Source organism: Taudactylus pleione, unplaced genomic scaffold (genome assembly GCF_031769625.1).
Source record: "Taudactylus pleione unplaced genomic scaffold, aTauple2 ptg000380l, whole genome shotgun sequence".
In the NCBI taxonomy this organism is placed as follows: Eukaryota; Metazoa; Chordata; class Amphibia; order Anura; family Myobatrachidae; genus Taudactylus; species Taudactylus pleione.
In genome coordinates, this window is record NW_028284781.1 from 5,640,166 (window position 1) to 5,654,963 (window position 14,798).

The 14,798-nt window shown below is 45.5% G+C and overlaps 1 protein-coding gene across 4 annotated transcripts in view; it reads right to left on the reverse strand.

Moving 5' to 3' along the window:
• The window catches only part of PLEKHA8 (pleckstrin homology domain containing A8), a 69,899-nt gene extending 55,155 nt beyond the window's left edge, over positions 1 to 14,744 (reverse strand). The window contains exons 1-3 of one of the 4 annotated variants that reach the window (XM_088445458.1): positions 14,455 to 14,742; positions 4,265 to 4,381; positions 947 to 1,102 (exon numbers count right to left, since the gene is read on the reverse strand). In XM_088445458.1, the coding sequence (XP_088301584.1) occupies positions 947 to 1,102; positions 4,265 to 4,286 (178 nt within the window). In that variant the 5' untranslated portion in view covers positions 4,287 to 4,381; positions 14,455 to 14,742. Of the gene's footprint in view, positions 1 to 946; positions 1,103 to 4,264; positions 4,382 to 14,393 lie in introns of all 4 variants that reach the window. The other 3 variants (XM_088445454.1, XM_088445456.1, XM_088445455.1) reach the window with 3 other exon arrangements.
• Positions 14,745 to 14,798: the final 54 nt, after the last annotated feature.

Below are 14,798 nucleotides of genomic sequence, written 5' to 3' on the forward strand. Positions count from 1 at the left end.
AGATCAACTTGTACCAGAGTGATGGGAAGAGAAGAGAAGGAAAGGAACTGCTCATGATCCAAAACATACCACCTCATCAGTGAAGCATGGTGGTGGTAGTGTCATGGCGTGGGCATGTATGGCTGCCAATGGAACTGGTTCCCTTGTATTTATTGATGATGTGACTGCTGACAAAAGCAGCAGAATGAATTCTGAAGTGTTTCAGGCAATATTATATGCTCGTATTCAGTCAAATGCTTCAGAACTCATTGGACGGCGCTTCACAGTGCAGATGGACAATGACCCGAAGCATACTGCAAAAGCAACCAAAGAGTTTTTTAAGGCTAAAAAGTGGAATGTTATGCATTGGCCAAGTCAATCCCCTGACCTGAATCCGATTGAGCATGCATTTCAATTGATGAAGACAAAACTGAAGGGGAAATGCCCCAAGAACAAGCAGGAACTGAAGACATTTGCAGTAGAGGTCTGGCAGAGCATCACCAGGGATGAAACCCAACGTTTGGTGATGTCTATGCGTTCCAGACTTCAGGCTGTAATTGCCTGCAAAGGATTTGCAACAAAGTATTAAAAAGTGAAAGTTAGATTTAGGATTGTTTAGTTTGTCCCATTACTTTTGGCCCCTTAAAAAGTGTGAGGCACATATAGAAACTGTTGTAATTCCTACCCCGTTCACCTGATTTGGATATAATTACCCTCAAATTAAATCTGAAAGTCTGCAGTTAAATCACATCTTGTTTGTTTAATTTCAAAGCCATTGTGGTGGTGAATAGAGGCCAAAATATGAAAATTCTGTCAATGTCCCAATATTTATGGACCTGACTGTGTTTCCAAGGTGACTTTGTAGAATGTACAATCTGATTGGTTTCTATGGGAAATTGTCCTCTGTAGAAGGTATGATACATCTGTCTCTTAAGGAGAAATGTATTATAGCTAATGACATCCTTACCTTTCTCTTTCTTTGCCCGGATATCGGTTATACAGGCCTTTGCAGAACCCAATGCAACAAGCCACTGCTGTCGCTCTGCCGCAGTCTGGGCTTTCAGATAGAAGTACTGCTCCCCTGGAATAGCTAGGTCCATCCGAGTGTTATCTGTGGTGTGAACTGTCAATGTAGAGAAATATAGACACTGACAAATGGTTTACAGCGCTTTCAGCCATGCAGTTATATGGTCATTCCCCTGATATGGCACAGCTTTTCTGTGCTCTTTGTACTGGATACAGTTATACCCATAGAGCAGCTCTGTGTTGTATACAAGGGCACATGAAACACCTCTAACAAACAAATAAGGGAGTCAGAAAGATAAAGTAATATATGTATTCGAAAGTAGCCAGAAAAAGTCAAAGTCATACAATGGAAAATATCCCCAATGTTAAAAAATGGTTTTACCAACAGTTGATTCCTCTATAGATGTTACTTAAATAATAACTTAAGTAAGGATAGCCTTATTAGTATACATGATTACATTTATTACACAAGTGAAAACTGCTATTATTCATCTGCATAGTGTATAATGAAAAGTTAACCATAGATTCGGATCCTGATCATGCAGGAAGCCGCACCGCTCACTGTTTTCCCGTCCATGGCAGTCATCGTCATAATTACTATCGGCACTTGCACCTGTCCCATGCTGGGTGCAAGGAATCTGTCAGAAATCAGCTTCCCTTCGCTGTACTTGCGCCTGAGAATAGCGCAGAACTCTAACTACACGTCCCTGACACTTCCACCAGATGGATCTCTTGCGAGCAAATGCATCGTTGCCGCACAACATCTTTCAGACACTCATTCACAAAGAGGAGTGCTATAAAATGTGTCTTTAAAAACAAATAATAATAATAATAAAAAAAAAAAAAAATCTTGTTTAAGTATAATGTCCCTATAACTGAACCGGGATCGGTGTGAATGACCGCCTGACCTATGGCCGGCAGTTCAAATCCCGATGCCGGCAGACCGGCAGCAGTGAAAATCCCGATGGGTAAGTAAATTAACTATACCTAACCCTCTGCCCCCACCAACCCCTGCCCCCCTTATGGGTGCCTAACCCTAACCCCACCCCCTAGTGCCTAACCCTAACACCCCATAGCCTGAACCTAACCCTCCCGGGGGGGTGCCTACCTCTCACCTCCCCCCGGGGATGCCTAACGCCCCCCTTCTCCTAGCCTGACCCTAACCCTCCTGGGGGGGGGCCTAACCCTAAGACCCCCCCGGGATTTCAACGCGTATCATTAGTCCCCTGTCGGGATTGCACAGTCGGGAAGACGGCGGTCGGCATTTCGACCGTCGGTTTCCTGACTGCATACCACCTGAACCTACCAGCATTGCTTCGACCTATGAAATCAGATCTCTACATGAAGACTAATATTGTAATCACTACTGTTCAAGGAGGTCGGTTACGATTTTCTCATTGTCTAATTTAGTAAAGTTCTGTCATCATGCCTTCTCTTAGATAGGTATCCAGTGAGCCTGATCATTTTGACAGGCATGGTTTTCTTCCCGTTGTGCAAGACTGTGCATTAATAGTACTATATAAAAGCCAGTCATAGCTGATAAATGTCTCAGCCATAGCTGCCAATGAGAAAGATATTTGTCCTATAGAGTAGTAATCCCTGTAGTGAACAGATGGGTAGGAATGGAACATGAAAGAGAGCTTTCAGTAAAGCTAACAAAGGAGCAATCAACCAGGTCATGCTGTAAAGGTTTATTGTACACTTTTACCTTCAGGGAGAGTGAAAGACTGTGAGAACAGAGTCAGACTGTCTACAACAGATGTCTTTATAAAACTACTTGTTATATCTTTCTACCACTACCCTGTGTCTGCCTACTTTAATATTCCATATTCTGCATGATCTTTGCTACACTCACTTTACTACTTCCTGCTTGCTTGTTTTGACAACAGCCTAGTTTTTAATGCTGTTGACATAAAACATCTGTAGAAATAGGATGAACCTGCATTTTAGAAACATTCAATACAAGGAGCTCATGTCTGCCCTAATGTCAGTACATGGAAACTTGTGGTTCTCAAAAACTTTAGAGACTGTACTTTTGCAGGTATCCCGAGACTCTGTATCGATGGTTCACAACTTCAACCACAGGCTTTGCCAACAGTGCAAATCTTTAGGGTGTCCTTCCAGGAGCAAAGGGGGTATAATTACTCATTCAACACATTTGATACAACCACAAAACTTGCACATATCGCCCAAGTGACAGCATCCAGACTCCTTCAGGACCCAGATATATCCAAGCTGCTATGGAAAGTTTTAGCAAAACAATTATTTGTAATACCATTGGGTCTGCGTGTATCTAATTATAACTCTCCAATAATTTGGGTCAGCAAAGAAGTAAATTATAAGCATATTTTTAAACTACTTGCAACATAACAAATATTGCAATTATATAATCTAAAGATAGTAATAAATATTAAAGTGAGTAGTCTTCCCGCTAGGCTGCGGGAGGGGCAGGGCGCTGGGGGGCCAGGAGGGAGGTTCTGCGCGCATCAATTCACCCGGTGGTGATTGTTCACCGCAACTTTTACCCACCCGCGGGCCTCAGTGTCCCACGGGTGGGGAAAGCTCACGGTAGGCTGTTTTAGCGTGGCACCGCTAAAAGAGCAGGGCGCATTTTGACCTTCTAAAATCGGGCAGGGCGCTAAAGCAGCCGCGCGGGAACACTAGGCAAGATAGAGCGGAGGTGTAACTTACACAACACTGGTAGAAAATGCAGAATTTACAGTTCAGCAAAGTAAGTTTGATCACATAGTGTAGGTCAGAAATGATAATCAACTATAGAACAGGCCTATGCAAGCTGTGGCTCTAGCCACATATTACAGAGATGCTGGCGCCGGCGTCCCGAAACCTGTCAGAATCCTGGCGCCACAATCCCGAGCACTGGCATCCCGAAGGTAAGTAGCGAGGTTAGGGGGAGGGTTAGGGCTAGGCACTAGGCAGGGAGGGTTAGGGATAGGAGGAGAAGGGTCAGGATACCAACCGACAGGTGCAGGTATCTTAACCCTGGGGATGCCGGCGTCGGGGTTTTGACCGGCGGATCCCGAGCGCCGGCATCCTGTCACGTTCGTGCAGGGCGATGAGAGAGTCTGGTCGTACTGAGATCCAAAGGAGAAAATCACAGTGGAATGAGCACATAGATGGATGCCATTAAATGTGCCATTTGGTTGTTACTGCAGGAAAGACTCCGCTAGTATCAGACAAAATGCTAACGTCAGAGGCAAACTCCTAGAATCACTTATTGTCAGATGTTACAAAATTGTACCTTGTATTTCACACACAGCCATTTGGATGCTTCCCTTACAACCTTTCCATGCATCTTCTCTGGAGTCGTAATAGGACAGTATCCCTCCGCACAGGAGAAACCATCTTGGCTGCCACCCTGAAAGTAAACCATGAGACAGCAATGAAATCAATAAACACATTTTATGCTAAGTGACCATCCCAGAAAGCTACACTATTTATCTTACACAGCAGACTGCATTTAGAATTGAATAGAACCCATTGGGCCTGATACAGAAGAGTATGCACTGCTGTCGTATGTAGTGGAGCGTTTTTTAGCTACTGCATATGTGTCAAAGTCGCACTGTACATGCGTCCCGATTGTGTCCACACAGAGTCACAGTTGTAATATATAAGGTGCACGCAAGGAGAATTGTATTGAAAATATAGTGGCCATTCCCAGGCGGTGTCTTAGTGCAGGCACAGAGGTGGTCTGTCCTATGGGCACGTTATGGGTGTGTCACAGGCGCGTTGGTGAAAGTGGTTATATACACAGACTATGCACCGCTTACATAGGAGGCCACACAAGGACGGAGTAACAGCACCTGCCATAGGGCTGCTGATAGTTTCGAAGGCGAGAATGATGGTGGCATCTAAGGAGGCACCAATCAATATTACTGCGTGTCTGGATGCGGACAGTGGGCATCTCAGTATTTGCACATTAGGATGTACAGATGTCACCAGGGAAGGGCTATGAAGCAGCACTCGCATAAAGGCGCAGACTGGCGACAGCCAATAGAAGCAGATGCAGGCACTTCTGCGTCCACCTCTGCATCAGCCCCATTAGCTCTTACACAATTGTATACTTTGGATAATACATAATGTTTTGAAAAACTGTGAGCAAAACACTGCTAATTAGTGATTCCTCACAAAACTAGATATCACGAGAAATCGTACATGGACTTCAAATGATCAGAAGCGAAGTTAAACCTCAATAAATTATCTAGGGAATCGGTTGCACAGATTCTAGCAGCAGCTAAGTGCCCTAATATACAAAAACTGGAAGATCCTGTGCCCACTGAGCCTATCCTGATTAAAAAACTAGTTTGGGGCAGAACAGACATGGAGGAAAATAAAATACTACCTCCACGAGAGAGGCCACATGCTCAAATAAGTACATACAGCATGGCTATGCGTGGAGAGAAGGTCCGTTAGTGGCTAAACCTACCCCCCCTCGCCGTAAACCTTACCCTTCGGGGGGGGGGGGGTGCCTGACACTAAACTCCACCCAGAGGTGCCTAATCCTAACCCACCCTTCCACTAGCCTAACCCTAAGTCCCCCAGGGGTGCTCTAAACCTAACCCCCCCCCCCCACACAGCTAACAGAACAGGCACCTGTACTTACCTCGACCGGGCCCGCAGCTTTCTGTATTCCGGCGTCGGGATTATGACAGGCATCGGCATCTTAACATCTGTCATAACTCCTTAGCCGGCGTCGAGATTGTGACCGGCGGCCTCATATAACTACATCCCGGTCTCTACACCCCTCCCCTGCATGCATGCATGCATGGTGAGAAGACTCCCTAAACTGAAATAGTTATTAAGCCCTATGAAGCTACAGCTCCTATTTATTTCTTCATTACTTTACCCTTACCACACCCATTGCTCTCTCCCTACTAGCCGTGCACCATTACGCCCTCCCATATACTAATTTTTTTTTTTTTTATTAAATCAACTTAACCCCCATCCACTTTACCCTTACGTTTCTTTTTTCTCCAAAAAAATGTGGCCATATTTATTCTTAGTGTGGAGCTATATTAATGGTATTGTTATGCATTTTTATATCAGCCCATGTTACACTTTACCTATCATTTGTAACTTCCATTTTATTGTTTATTTATACTGATACATGTTATTGTTTCTTGATCCAAAAAGATTAAGCAACAACAAAAAATCTCTAGGTACTGTAAGAAAACAAACAAACAGAAAAGTGACAGCAGATGGAATAACAGAAAGTTACTTCTTTTGGCAGGATGTAAATTAGGCTTCCTTTGAGTTCACCTTTAGCACAGACAGGAAGGTGCAAACAGATGTTTCTTTCTTATATAGGAACTGAAATTATTAATGTTATCATTTGCTTATTAGTTTTCCTACCTGTATAGATGTATTAGCTTTTCCTATACATACACAAGGTGATCGATTTTGCAAAGAATCTCATGATTGAATTTCTTATACACAATAATATTTCTTTAGAAAACAATGGGGTCTATTTAACAGGCAAATCTGTCACATTCTGCATAATAAAAAAGTCACAGCTATGTAGGAAAGGGTTAAAAGGAGAAGATAACGCAATCATCTTCTGCATTAATGCCCAACTCCTACAACATCACATTTTAGAAAGCAAGGCATTGCCCTATACAACGTTTAATGTTTTCTGTACAGCAAGCAGAAAAAACGTTATGAAGATCCTTAAAAGCTTACTTTAAATAATGCCATGGAGCAGTACACCCGGGTGCTCACCCCTGCAGCAAGTGAGCATACATGCAATTCCAATCGACAGGTGGCACCTGGCGGGAGATAGGGGCAGGTAGTGCTGGAAGTAGGGAGGGGGCAAGGGTAGATAATAGCTGGCGCAGTACTGGGGGAAAGGAGAAGATTAGGGGCTTACAAGTACTGGGGATAGGGAGGGGGCAAAGGTAGATAGCAGCTGGGGCAGTACTGGGGGGGCAAGAGGGGTTAAGCGCATGCAGTACTGGAAGTAGGGAGAAGGTAAGGGTATATAGCAGCTAGGGCAGTACTGGGGCAAGAAGGGGGCAGGCGGTCAGGATAGCAGCTGGGGCAGTACTGGGGGTAGGGAAGGTGCTAATCGTAGATAGCAGTTGGGGCAGTGGTTACCTCCTTTCTCCTAGTGGGAGACCCCCGCCGGGTAATTGTTGTCTGCCTCCAGCTCCTTCCTGGCCCATGCAGTGTCCACCTCCCTGGCACCCTGCGTGCAGAGAACTGGGATGTAGGCATCGGGGCCAGAGCGAAGGCAGATAGTGGAGCTCGGCACTACCACAGCAAGGAAGAATCTATAGAGTCAAGACGGAGAGCAGTATGCTGGCAGTCAGGGAGGGAAGGATGTAGTCTCCGGTGGCAATTGGATAAGACGCTACCGGCGGCGAGTGGTTGAGAGACGCTGCCGGCACTGATTGATTGCTGCAGACATAGCACACACACTCAGTGAGCCCTGTAGGCCCGATCTCTCAATCAATCGCTGCTGGCAGTGATTGGTTGGGGAGACCAGGCCCAGCCCTAGCCCAATTTTTTTGGTAAGGAAATATATGATTTGGTGCCCTAGGCTTATTGAGCGCGCCGAAGGTGCGAGCCTGAAAAAATTATAGACGCTTGCTCTCATGGGAAAAACTGTATCCCCGATCCATACCCCATTTTTGTTACGCTGGATGCATGCCCTGCACTCCAGGAGCTTCTGGCCATGCCCCCAGTCCCTCTCTCCAGTGAATAGATGCGGCGCGCATGTGCACACCATTTATTCACCACTTGTTCAAAGCAGCTACCATTCTTTTGTTTTTTTTACTGAGGATAGATATGGCTACTATGCAGGTGTATGTATGTCACACACACACACACACACACACACACACACACACACACACACAGCAGTCATCCATTGTCACACACAAGCAGTCAGACTTTGTCACACAGACACACACACACAGCAGTTACCCATTGCCTCAAACACAACAGTCACTATTTGTCTCACACACACACACACACACACACACACACACACATCACCCATTGTCAACATCATCTCACCATTGGCTGAACCAGTGTATCTTAGGTTAAAATTGTCTTTTACTTACACAAACCAGAAAGGGCTCCAGCATTCAGTGTCCGTTCCCCCGCTACTGTATCTTCCCACTACAGAACAGTCAAACAGCTTCCTTCCCAAGTTCCTACTACAAACACTGCATGCGTGCTTACCAGCGTTCCCCATGTTTGAGCACCAGCATCCAGCAGCCAATCACAAAGATAGGACAGGGTGGGCGGGGGAGATTCCCAGGATTCCCTCTCCTCTGCGGCCCCCTCCTTAGTGTGCCCAGCATAATTAAAGCACTGGCCTGCCTCACTGCTCCCGGCCTCTGTCAGCTTATATTACATGTCGGGCTGGCCATGGGGGAGACGCTGTCAGAGGTGATTGGCTGCCTTGGAGACAGAACACAGAGCGCGTCCTGCAGGACTCGCTCTATTTAAAAACCGGGTCCCCAAATGCCTATAGCGCATAAAAACACGCTATATCACGTATTTTGCAATCACTGCCCAGTAGCAGCCTTAGTGTAGGATTCTTCTTGGGAATCCTGTATAGTTAGAGGAGTTTGTTGGCCTTGGATGCAGGAGGACTACTTCAGATCATTAAAGAGTTTGATGATAAGGGTGATGGCGGTTGAGATTGGATGTGCTGTGGTCTATCCATGCTGCTGGAAGCTGATGCTGAACTGCTTGTTATTATTTTACAGGATTTTTTACATTTTGATACATTATTTGCATGAACCTGCTGCAATTGACGCAACAGGGAGGCGGTGCCTAGATGGATAACGTCCCTACCTCTACTTACTTTGGCCTCACAAATGGTACAGATGACATGACAAATGTTGTCAAGATTTGTGTAAAAATGATTCCACACGAAAGAAGTGTCTCTTTTGGTCTTATGCCCAGGCATGACAATGTTCTTCTTCTCATTATTACTCGCAAGAACTGTTACTACTTGTGGCTGACTTACGCGGATACAAACAACATTCTCCTCCTGAATTGTATCACATTCTTCTTGTCAAACACATTCATCATCAACATCCTCATTTGAGTCAGACACAAATATCTCCCTTATCTGCACTTCCACAGTAGCATCCTCCATTTCTATGTCATCATCATTACTTTTATTACTACTACTCACCCTCACATTTGCAGAGGGTGCAGACATGGTGGATGGAGGCTTCTCCACGATTAAAGTGTCAGAAATGTCAGACACACAAATTGCACTCATGGACACCCTTAGACTCTACTCAGGAATCTGTGAAGTTTGTGAACACAGTTTGTCATATCTTACAACCTGCTTACTAGGAGTCATGCTCTCATAAGGGTCAGAGTAATCATTTATTCAACTCTGTAAAGACTTGCTAGGGTGTATTAAATGAAAGACACACCAGATATATTACCTACAAGGAACAATGTAAGCTAAAGGCCACAGGGCTGGAAAGTCACCACCTACAACTTAAGCATATCACTAATCAAAACATTCTGCCGTGCTGTGTAACATTAAGCTACTTGCTATAGCGCTTCCAAATCTACCAAAGACACTTAAGAATTGGCTAACACTATTATTTATTAACAGTTACTTATATAGCACAGCATATTCCATTGCGCTTCACAAATTGAAACATTAATAGAACAAAACTGGATTGTAAGAGACAGACATAAAGGTAAGAGGGCCCTGCTCGCAAGCTTACAATCTATAGACAGAGGAGGTTATTTCCTTTTTCAGTTGTAAAGTAGTTATATATTGCAATTTAATTATTTGTGATTGTATACAAGTTAACAGTAGTATAAGAGATAGCGTATATCCTTCAAATGGTTATATTTTAACAGAAACTAGTGTTCATTCTACCACCCTGCACCTGTTATAAACCGTGTAGTTCCTCTTTTCTGCCTGGGATGTCGCTCTCTGCTCTGGTGCTACTAGCTGAGGCAACAAACTGCTGAGATACAGACCACAGTGTTTTAGAAGCACCAGAGCAGAGAGCAACACCACAGGCAGGAAAGAGGGTTGTGACAGGTGCAGGGTGCTAGAATGAACACTAGAACACATTGGAATAACAATATCAAAAAAGAACATCAGTAATTTATCAGTTGGTTGTGATCACTATGTAATTATACTATTTATTAAATTACATACAGCATGCCATAGAATTGTAGTTGTATTCATTAAATCATGATATGGAAGAACAGTACTGTAATATTATATTGATCCAATATAGCCTTACAGTATAGAACTTTTTCCTGTGCTGATGAAACAATGTTTCCCCCAATGTTCAGGCCACAAGTGGCTAACCACTTGTGGCCTGAACAGTCCTTGGTGTGAGAAGTTTGTTAGACAAATGTTCTTTTAATCAGGTCACTTTATATGGTGCCTTTTCCAATGTTAAGTAACCTAGTGTTTCTAACTTCACCTTATAATTTTACTCATCTATTCCCTTGATTGCTCGTCGGCCGTCCGTAGCACATATTCAGTCCTATGTCCTGTACCTCAGCACCACACTACCAATGACAGGCTGAATGTGACACTTAAAATTAGAGATGAGCGGTTCGGATTCTGTGGAATCCGAACCGCTCCGAACATTGGGGATCCGAGTCCACCCGAACCCTGTTCGGGTGTTTGTTCACCGCCTGACTCGGATCCCCGTTCGGGGCCGAACGGCGGCCGCCTGATGTCGGATTCTCACTAGAGAATCCGACATCAGGTCTCCTATTGTGTAGGGCAGAGCGCTGTGATAGCGCTCTGCCCTACACAGATACAAACACACAGCCGCCAGCGGCAGCTGTGTGTTTGTTACAGCAGCCAAAGAGAGTCACACAGACTCTCATTGGCTGCTGCACGGAGGGAGCCGGCTGGAGCTCACACATGAGCTCCGTCTTCCGGCTCCCTCCGCAGTGTGTGACAGGCTCAGCAGAGCGGACGGCGCGGGAGTGGGGAATCAGGTAAGTTTTTTTTTTTTTTAACTTGTGAAAGTTGTGCAAGGGCCGGGGGCGCTACTGTGGGGGGTCTGCTACTGGGGGGGTCTGCTACTGGGGGGGCTATACTACTTAGGAGCCTGCTACTGGGGGGGCCATACTACTGTGGGGGCATACTACTACTGGGGGGCCATACAACAGGGGGGGCTACTACTGGGGCAGCCTACTACTGAGGGGGGCCTGATACTGGGGCAGCCTTACTACTGGGGGGGCCATACTACTGGGGGGGCATACTACTGGGGGGGCCTGCTAATGGGGGGCATACTACTGGGTGGCATGCTAATGGGGGGCATGCTACTGGGGGGGGCCTGCTAATGGGGGGCATACTACTGGGTGGCATGCTAATGGGGGGCATACTACTGGGGGGCACTGCATAGGGGACCCTACTACTAAGGGGACTGCATAGGGGGCACCACTGCTGGGGGCATTGTGTAAGGGACACCGCTACTGTGGGCATTGTGTAAAAGGGGCACTACTGTGGGCATTGTGTAAAAGGGGCACTACTGTGTGTCGTAACATAAATAAGAGACACTACTTTATGGTGTAATGTGAATCAGGCCCTATGTGCGGTGTAATGTGAATAAGATTGTGCACTGTGACTTTTTGGGCCGTAGCCCACTATGTAAACAAGTACTGTGACTCTGCTGGTCGTACCCACTGGGTGGGTGCACTACTTTTCATTTCTGCCACTGCTGTATGGCAATGTGTCATAGATGTGCTTTATACTGTGGTGTCTGTGCCGCTGCTTTGTCGCTTAGTAACCAGTCAGCTCACTGCAACCTTTGGCCAATAATGTTGAAAACAATATTATAAGCTGTGATATGGTCTAAATTGACTGGAAATTAATGTTATTGAGGTTAATAATACTCTAGGAAGAAAAAAAAAGACCAATTTATGTGATTTTAGCTTTTTTTGTCAATTTTTTAAAAAAAAATCCAAATCCAAATCCAAAGCCAGTCACCGCAGTTTGGCAAATCCAAATCCAAAGCCGGACGACGAATTAGAACCAAATCCGGCAAAAATGGTCCGGCGCACATCCCTACTTAAAATGCAACTGTAGCTTTTATATAGCAGATGTAGTCATTTGTGAGCTGCACTAAAATTTATTAGAATGTTTAGCGATCCATTATAAATAACATTACTGAGGCATTTCATTATCAAATTTTATGAGCCAGGAAAAATATTTGTGAGACACAACCTATTACTGAAATGCAGCATTCTTAGTTAAGCCCCCAAACAATGATTGTCTCCACTCAAACATGTAGAGGTAGTCCGGAGCATGTCACTGAGACTCAGATTGTCATCCCACAAAAGAAGATGCTGTCATGTGTGACGTGAGGCTACACCTTGGCACCTATGTATTGGGAAGAGGCATTCCTGTGTCCCCTGGCATTCTGATACTGGCATGCAACGGATTGCTGGGCAATATATCAATATAGACATGAATGTGTTGTGGGTCTTTGTATGAGTCAAGCGGCATGCAGTCTTCTATGCAAGCCTAGTTACTATTGTTATCGGAATAGTTGATTGCACAGGTCTGTCCAGATTGGTACTCCTATTCATATTTACCAGTCAGAGGCAAAGAGCCAAAAAATACCTGTAGCTAAGCTAAAGAGCTGACAGGAAGTGTGCACCGAAGGCGTATATGTCAGGATGGAGATGTCAGCAGTGATACCCCCGAACACTATCTCAGGATGGAGATGGCAGCAGTGATACCCCCCAATCACTATCTCAGGATGGAGATGGCAGCAGCGATACCCCCAATCACTATCTCAGGATGGAGATGGCAGCAGTGATACCCCCCAATCACTATCTCAGGATGGAGATGGCAGCAGTGATACCCCCCAATCACTATCTCAGGATGGAGATGGCAGCAGCGATACCCCCAATCACTATCTCAGGAAGGCGATGGCAGCAGCAGTACCCCCAATCACTATCTCAGGATGGAGGTGGCAGCAGCAGTACCCCCAATCACTATCTCAGGAAGGCGATGGCAGCAGCAGTACCCCCAATCACTATCTCAGGATGGAGATGGCAGCAGTGGTACCCCCAATCACTATCTCAGGAAGGCGATGGCAGCAGCAGTACCCCCAATCACTATCTCAGGATGGAGATGGCAGCAGTGATACCCCCAATCACTGTCTCAGGAGATGGCAGCAGTGATACTTCCAAACAGTGCTTTCTAATTCATATAAATAATTTTTTTAGTTGCTCATTATATTCAAAGATTTTTTCTTTTTTTATTGAAACTGCTACAGCAAGCCAAAGTCCCGGCTTCCAGTGCAGTACACATGCGTGACTCACCGATACCAGACCACGCAAGCACAGAGGGGACTCGGACCAGTTGGCCAAGCAATGAGGCCTCTTAACACTGACAGACAATGGGGTGGATTCAGAGTCGCATGGAAAGTGGTCGCATGTGTGAAAATAGATTCGGATTTCTGCCTGTATTCTTCATCAGTCGTATCTATGTGGCCAAACAGACCCCATACATCCACTTGTGAGAACATCGATCATCATGATAAGGCCACATTTGCATCAGCCCTATCCTTGGTGCAAAACATCCATTCAAAATCAGCTGGGTCTCTGCTCATATCTGAAAAGCCTGCAATTGCTTATAGACACCCACGTCACACTTATCCTACTGTCATTCTGAATGTCATGCTGCTGCCCAGTCACACCCATATGGAGCTCCGGCTGACATCTGTGCTACTCTGAATAGGCGGTAGGTCGGCAGAGATGAGTATATATGCCTTATACACCCTGGGACACATGCACAGTGTAAAGGATAGCAGATATGGCCGCTTTGTGTGCGATAATGAATCAGGGACATCATCAACGGGAGCTCTGCACAGCTCAGCTGCTCCAGAGACATTGTCATTCTAACTTGTGCCTACAGAAGTATCTATATGATGACTGAGGACAGAAAGTATATGCTACTGCCCCATACTCATAAGTAGACCCCTAAGTTTCAATGGGACTGATGAGAATTACTAAATGTTCTCTGTAAAGAACTGCATAGAATAAATGTGCTACATGAATAATAATAATAATAATAATAATAATAATAATAATATCAACACAATTCAGTCACCAGACAGGAGAATTGTGCCTTTAGCATCAGTTATGTGTATTTAAAGCATTTCCTCATGTTTCCATATTCCCGGAAAGCAGATAACACAGCTGGAGGTATAAATGTCAGGCTTAGGAGTGGGCTAAGGACATTGCTGATACAAGAGGTTACTAAGAGATTACTGGCAAACAAAAATACTTCATAAAAGTTCCTCAGGACCTGTAACATTGACCAGCAATGGGGCCTTCCCACCTCAGATGCTATAGCTGCCATATACCCATGACTGGGACCCAGGGACTCCAGCACTCACCGCTCAGATAATTGGTCCACTTGTACAGTACCCCTTCCATGCTGCTGAGAGACCCACATACCCTGGACTCTGATGCTGCTACTCCTGCTGGCTGAGCCCCGGCGATATGACTGGCTCCTGTCAGTGCTCTAGCACCAGTGCTGGCCATGGGTGAGCCAGCGACAGCCGGTACCACCAGCAGCGCATCTCCGTAGTGAATAGCAACAAGCGACCGCCGTCCAGTGAAGCAGCAAGCTCTCGACCTACGCCGCGGTGACGTCACCATCAGCAGAGAACAGACTAGCCCCTTGTCCCGAAGACTCAACGCCTGGCAGCCTCTTCCGGGAATGTACAGTCAGCCTATCGCGTCCCACCACTGACAAGCTGACACCCGCTATTGGCCAATGAGAAGCTGTGCATTATAAT